We start from the raw sequence: 6,651 nt of genomic DNA, 5'->3' as shown, positions 1-6,651 counted from the left end.
CTGCTGCCGCTCCCCGTGCGCGCAGACCGCATTTCGCCGCCGCCACCGCCGCTGCGCACCCAGCCCCAGGGGGGCGGGCTGGAGGGAGGGGGCGGGCGCCGGTTAGCCGAGGGTCCCCAACAGCCATGGTGTGGCGGGAGGGGCGGCTGGCCGGGTCACCTGCCGTCGCAGAGGGGGCTGCCGGCGCCGCTTCACCTGCCGGAGCGGTAGGCGACGAAGACGAGGCCAGAGGCGGCGGCCGGCTCAGAGGCGCCTCCGGGTCCTAGAACTACATCTCCCGCCGGCTCCAGCCGGAACACTGGCAGGTCTGGGGAAGGGGTCACGGCGGGGAGGCCCGAGAGGGCAAACCTCCGAATTAAAGATTCTTAGCAACAGCAAGCGCTGCTGGATGACCTATGGTGATTCGGAATTGGTACACATGCATCCCCCTTCTCGGGTTCCCGACAGAAAAGGTTGGAGCCTCCTAACAGGCCCCCCCCACCCCTGGTTTCTCTCCTCGTCTTTTAGCCCAGAGATGAGCCGAGGACCAGTGGAAGCCATCTGCAAATGAGAACCCCGAAACAGGGCGGGGGTCGCGAACCCAGACTAACGTAGACCCCGCCACCTGTCCCACCCTCGACCAACTCTGCGCCTGCGCCTGCATCCCCAGTGATTTTTAGTATGGGGGCGCCCATGAAAAGGGACTGGCTGCGAGAAGCTGGGGACCACCTAACGATACCAAAGAAAAGCGCAGGGGTTGGGTAAGGAAGGATTCAAGACAACAGAGAGGCTGGGAATTGAGCAGGCAGAGGAGAGAAAAAAAAAACAAAAAAAAAAAACCCACCTCCTTCCAGAGACCTAAGGTGGCCTCTGGTCTTGGAGAATAACAATAAACGCCCGTCAATTACAAAAGCAATCCTAGGGCGTCTCATTCATTCTGACAATAGCCAGGGTAAGTAAAAATTGATCTCCGCTTCTTAGAAACGGGGCCACTGAAGCTCAGAGGAAAAGTGACTTGCCCAGAAGCACACAGCTAATAACAGCCAATAACGGGTCTCTGGGCTATCCTCCTTCAGAATCCAAGACTCTTCGTACACTACCCCGGAGCTGCTGTCCTGCCCACCCTTCCTTCCAGGTTAGACCAGAAGGTCAAGAAAGTATGGGGAGGGGTTAGAACTCTGAGCTGTGGTATAATCCCCAGCCTGCATTTCTTTCACTTGTGCCTCTCAGCCCCATTAAATTTGTGGGGACCCCCAGTAGCCCCTGTTGGCGCTGTGAAATAAGCCTTGGGCTGTTAACTGAAAGGCCGAAGCTTGAACCCACCAGATGATCCTTGGCAGAAAGATGAGACTGTGTGTTTCCCTAAAAATTTACAATCCCAGAAACCTTATGAGTTGGAATCAATTCAATGGCAATAGGTGGGTTTTTTTGGAGGGGTTGGGGTTGTACTTGGTTGAGGACTCACTGAATGAGCCCCAGGTTTTCTCTAGAGCAGCACACAGGTCTTAAGTGTCCCGTCCCCTGATAGCCTTGTCCTCCTTCTACCCTCATTCTCAGATTGTCCAGAGCTACTGACAGGAATTTAAACCGGGAGATGATGTCATTTTGAATTCTCTCTTGAATGCCCATAGGAGCTATGGCTTGCAAAAAAAAAGAAAAAGAAAAAGTGGGAAGGAGGCCGTAGTTTAATCAATTGTTACCTAATAAATTTGGTCGGCTTGGAAGGAAGTATCTTTCCAATCCTGGAGATAACAGAGAAGGAAATCCTAGAAAGGATCCTTATGGCAAGGTTGGGGACCAATGCTTTTGTGGGTCTGTACTTCCCCCTGCTGGGCATAGGAGGTATGACAACTAAGATAGAGCGCAGTCTCCCGTGGTGATAAGAGATATAATCACACAGTTTGGATGACATTTCTGGATTATTGCCTTGTCACCTTTGATGGAAGGATTAGCTCTGATGCCGCCACTCAGAGATAAGGTGAATAACCCAGTTTTCCCAGGAACTCCCTTAACCTACTTGCTTGTGAATACTCAGCTGGTGTCTTATTTTTAAAAGGTTCGGAAACACGTACAATGAAAACCATGGTTTTCTATATGACCAGTCTTCTGTCTGTCCTCCTTACCTCCTCATAGACAACCACTCTTAAGAGTTTACATGTAAATTTCTGGATCTGTTATCTACTGATAATTTGGGCATATACAAATCATTTAGCAGTGTGTGTGTGAGAGAGATAATAATAGCACCTTGCTATCTTCAATATATATATAGTATATATATAATAATATAGTATATGGGATCACAGTGGCTCTGTATGATAAGCACTGGACTGTGAACCACAAGGTCAGTTGTTGGAGTCCACCAGCCATTCTGCAGGAAGAAGGTGAGGCTTTCTGCACCCGCAAAGAGTACAGCCTCAGAAACCCTATGAGTCTCTATGAGTTGGAACTGACTTGATGATACTTAATAACAACTACAATATAGTATAGGGTTGTGTTAAAATTTATTTCCAACCTTTTGCTACTACAATCAATGCTGCCTTCAGGAAATAACTTATTATATATATTTGCACTTAATGTGTACAGCTGCAAGATAAATTAATAAATGTGACATTGCTGAGTCAAAGGTTTAAAAATTTTTTTTAAATAGATTTCACCAAATTGTCCTCTAAAAAGTTTGTACCGATTTGCACACACAACAATTTGTATCTCCAACAATGGATGATATTGCCGGTTTCTTCACATCTTCACTGATGTGTATTATCAGCCTTTTTGATCTTCAGTAAGGTGGCTTTGAAAGTCCTTGTCAAAAAGCAGGTAGTGATTTGTCTCTTCCTTCAGACTGTGGGTTTCTCCAAGTCAGGGACTGTATCTTTTCTGTCCCTGTATCCCCAGAGCAGGACTTTGAACCATGTAATTGCTTAAGAAGTCTTAGCTAAATATCAAATGCGAGAAAACGTGACTGCATTTTGGAAAGAAAGAGTAGATCGTTAGGGTTAAGCAGGTGACGTAGTCTTTGGGACCACTTTCTTTCTGGGTTCTGGCCAAGCTTTTGCCCCAAATTCAAAGCCCTCTACTTGCAGGTGCCTCACAGCCTGTGATCTCTGAGATTAAAAACCCAGAATTCCCAGCACAGCCCTCCTCCACGCCAGGGACGCACCTCATCATCACTGAAATGCCTAAAGGCTGGAAACAAATCAAGTGTCTAGTTAGAAGGGATTGGATAACTCAACACTATCCTTTAGAACTTTCAGTGATACTGGAATTGTTTGTTCTCTGCACTTTCCAGTCTGGTAGCTAGTAAACCAATGTGGCTTTTGAGTATACAAAATGTGCCTAATGTGACTGAGGAAGTGAAATCTAAATTTTACTCAATTTAAAATAATTTCGATTTACCTAGCTTTATGGAGTCCTGGTGTGGTGCTGTGGGTTAATGCGCCAGACTGCAGAGCCGTTTGAAATGCAAGGTTGGCAGTTCAAGCACACCAGCCGCTCCTTGTAAACCCTATCAAGGGTCACTATGTATTGGAACCGACTCGATGGCACTTAACAACATGTGGCTAATGGCTACTATATTGAACAATGCAAGTTGTGTACACTATGGTATTTCCCCACTATGGAAAACTACACAGCTATATTAAAAAAGGATGTCAGGTAATGATATGGAAACATCTTCAAGTATATATTTTAAGCAAAAACATGATGCAGAACAGCATATACACTATGCTAACTTTTGTAAGAAAGGGAGGTGGAAATAAGAATAAATGTTTATATTGGCTTGAATTTGCATAGAGAAAAAGTAAATGTGGTGAACCTTAGCATGGACAAGGGTAGGGTGGTACAAGACTTTACAGTGAATTTTTTCTATATCATTTTTTTTAAACTTTTTATTGTGAACTGAGTGAAGGTTTACAGAGCAGATCATCAGTTTTACGTTCAAGAAATCATAAACTTTGTTTCATTACAATGATTGCAATCCTCTCCACCCATGTACCATCAGTTAACATTATTTACCTCTATTCACTTTAACTCTTGCATTCCTCCCCGTATCTCCTGCTACTTTCATCTTTTCTCTGCCAACCTTCCTCCTGTTGTATATTTCCTGCCCTGTCACGCATGTTAACACGTGTCTACTCTCTAGCTTGTGAATAATTTTCCCTCTCTGCCCAAACTCCAGATAACCATCATAGAATGTTCATTTTATCAAGAAACCATTTTCTTAACTTTTTACAATTGGTTTCATGCAATATTTGTTCTTTTGTGATTGACTAATTGGTGTGGCACTGTAGGATAAGCACTCCACCGCAAAGTTGATGGTTCAAACTCACCAGCCGCTCCTCAGAAACCCTATTTGAAACTGACTCAAAAGCTCTTACCAACAATAATTTCACTTAGCATAATGTCCTCTGAATTCATTCATGTTGTAAGTTGCTTTTCGGATTCATCATTATTCTTTCCTATTATCATTTTGATTTTTGAACCCTATGTATTGATTACCTCATCAAAAAGGTAATTTAAAATACAAAAGCTACCTAGGTAGATGAGAAATGGACCTCACTACACTGTCCCCCCAAATGACACCTCTGCGTAGTTGGGACAGAGAACACTTCATGAGTCATACCCCAGAGCTCTAGGTGCCCAACTTTGGACATATGTCAAAATCAGAACCTTTCGGGATGGGTCTAGGTCTGTACCAGGAAGGGAACTTCCCTGACCAATCTGTGCCTCCCAGTGAAAACAGGACACGCATTCCTTCCTGTGGACATGGTCAGTGGTCATTGACATCTTCTGAGCACTGACCACGTTCCAAGTGCTGTGGTAGGCACTTTCTATGGGTCATTCTAATCCAGAAAGCTGCCCTGTAGGGCCGGCCTTATTAGCCCAGGGCTGAGTGTCCTCTTGAGTAACTTACTCCACGTCACGTGAGGACTAAGAACTGAATCCTATCATTAACTCCCTGAGCCTCAGTGTTCCCTTCTGAAAAGATGCAGGATTTCACAGAATTGTTTAAAATATTAAGTGAAATTATATGTAAATGATGTTGTTGTTGAATGCCCTTGAGTTGGTCTGACTCACAGTGACCCTGTATAGGGTTTCCAAGAAGCAGCTGGTGGGTTTGAACCACTCATTTTATGGTCAGCAGTCCAGTGCTTAGCCTTCAGTGCCACACTAGGACTTACAATTCCAGAAATTAGATGGACGTGATGCTCAGAGAATCCCTTCTGGAACCAACACCAAAAACCCATTGCTGTGGAGCCAATTCTGACCCATCAGCCACCATATAAGACAAACTAGAATTGCCCCATGTGACACAGCCTTGTTTGCTGAAAGTGAAGAGGACTTACAATACTTACTGATGAAGATCAAAGACTACAGCCTTCCGTATGAATTATACCTCAATATAAAGGAGGTTGTCGAAGATTTTACTTTACTTGGCTCCACAATCAACGACCATGGAAGCAGCAGTCAAGAAATCAAACAATGTATTGCATTGGGCAAATCAGCTGCAAAAGACCTCTTTAAAGTGTTCAAAATGAAAAGAAGTATCTTTGAGGACTACGGAGCCACCAGCCCAAGCCATGGTGTTTTTTTAATCACCTCGTACACATATGAAAATGGGACAATGAAGACCAAGAAGGAATCGGCGCATCTGAATTGTGGTGTTGGCAAAAAATATTGAGTGGACCAGAAGAGCAGAGATCTGTCTTGAAAGACGTACAGCCAGGAGACTCCTTAAAAGGACATCATACTTGTTAAAGTAGAGGGTCAGTGAAAAGAGGAAGACCCTCAATGAGATGAGTTACCACTGTGGCTGCAACAATGGGCTTAAACCGGATGGCACAGGAATAGGCAGTGCTTTACACAGGGTCACGAGCATCAACTCAACAGCACCTAACAACAGGATATTTCACCACCTTCCTCTGGAATTGGTATTTCTTTGTCAAACAGACAAAAGATTCAGGAAGGATATAGATTTGAACAATCTAATAGAATCATTTGAACACTCCAGCCAACAATCAGTGAGCGTACTTTTGCTTTCACTCACACATGAAACATTGACAAAATTGGCCACCTATTGGATCGTAAAGTCAGCCTTGAGCAATTAAAAAATATTATATAGACTACATCTCTGACAGCAATGTAATTCATTAAAAATCAGTAATCAAAATGATAACAAAAAGCTAAAAGGTAAGTTCATGCATGTGAAATGTCAAAATATAAATTCATGGATTAAAGAATTCATAACAGAAATTGGAAAATCTTTTGGACAAAGTATCAAAAATTCTGTGTACAAAATCTTTAGCACATCCCTCACCATCAGTTGCTCCACCTAATGGCAACCGCATGTGTATCTGAGTAAGGTTTTGCAATGGCTCATTTTTTTGAAGGAGATCACCATGTCGTTCTTCCAAGTCGCCTCTGGATGAACTCTAGCATTCAACGTTTTGGTCAGCAGCCAAGTGGAGCATGTTAGCCATTTATACCACCCAGGGATTCCCATTAGTATACAAAACAAAATTGCAAACCTGTTGCTGTTTTCCTCCCTATAATATTTGTGGAATAGACAGTATCAGGTCTTTCTTTTGTGGTGCCACTGGGTGAGTTCAAACTTTCAACCTTTCAAGTTAGTAGCCAAATGCAAACCCTCTGTGCCACCCTAGGACCTCATTAGCA

At 43.9% G+C, this 6,651-nt stretch overlaps 1 protein-coding gene across 1 annotated transcript in view; it reads right to left on the bottom strand.

Annotated features, from left to right (window-relative positions):
• Nucleotides 1-191: 191 nt before the first annotated feature.
• HEXIM2 (hexamethylene bis-acetamide inducible 2) overlaps nucleotides 192-6,651 on the bottom strand; it is a 57,560-nt gene continuing 51,100 nt past the window's right edge. The window contains exon 4 of the mRNA XM_006833716.1: nucleotides 192-307. Coding sequence (XP_006833779.1) covers nucleotides 192-307 — 116 coding nt within the window. The remainder of the gene's footprint in view (nucleotides 308-6,651) is intronic.

Source organism: Chrysochloris asiatica, unplaced genomic scaffold, assembly GCF_000296735.1.
Source record: "Chrysochloris asiatica unplaced genomic scaffold, ChrAsi1.0 scaffold00007, whole genome shotgun sequence".
Lineage (NCBI taxonomy): Eukaryota > Metazoa > Chordata > Mammalia > Afrosoricida > Chrysochloridae > Chrysochloris > Chrysochloris asiatica.
The sequence above is the reverse complement of the archived record's forward strand: the minus strand, read 5'-3'. Positions and strand labels throughout refer to the sequence as shown.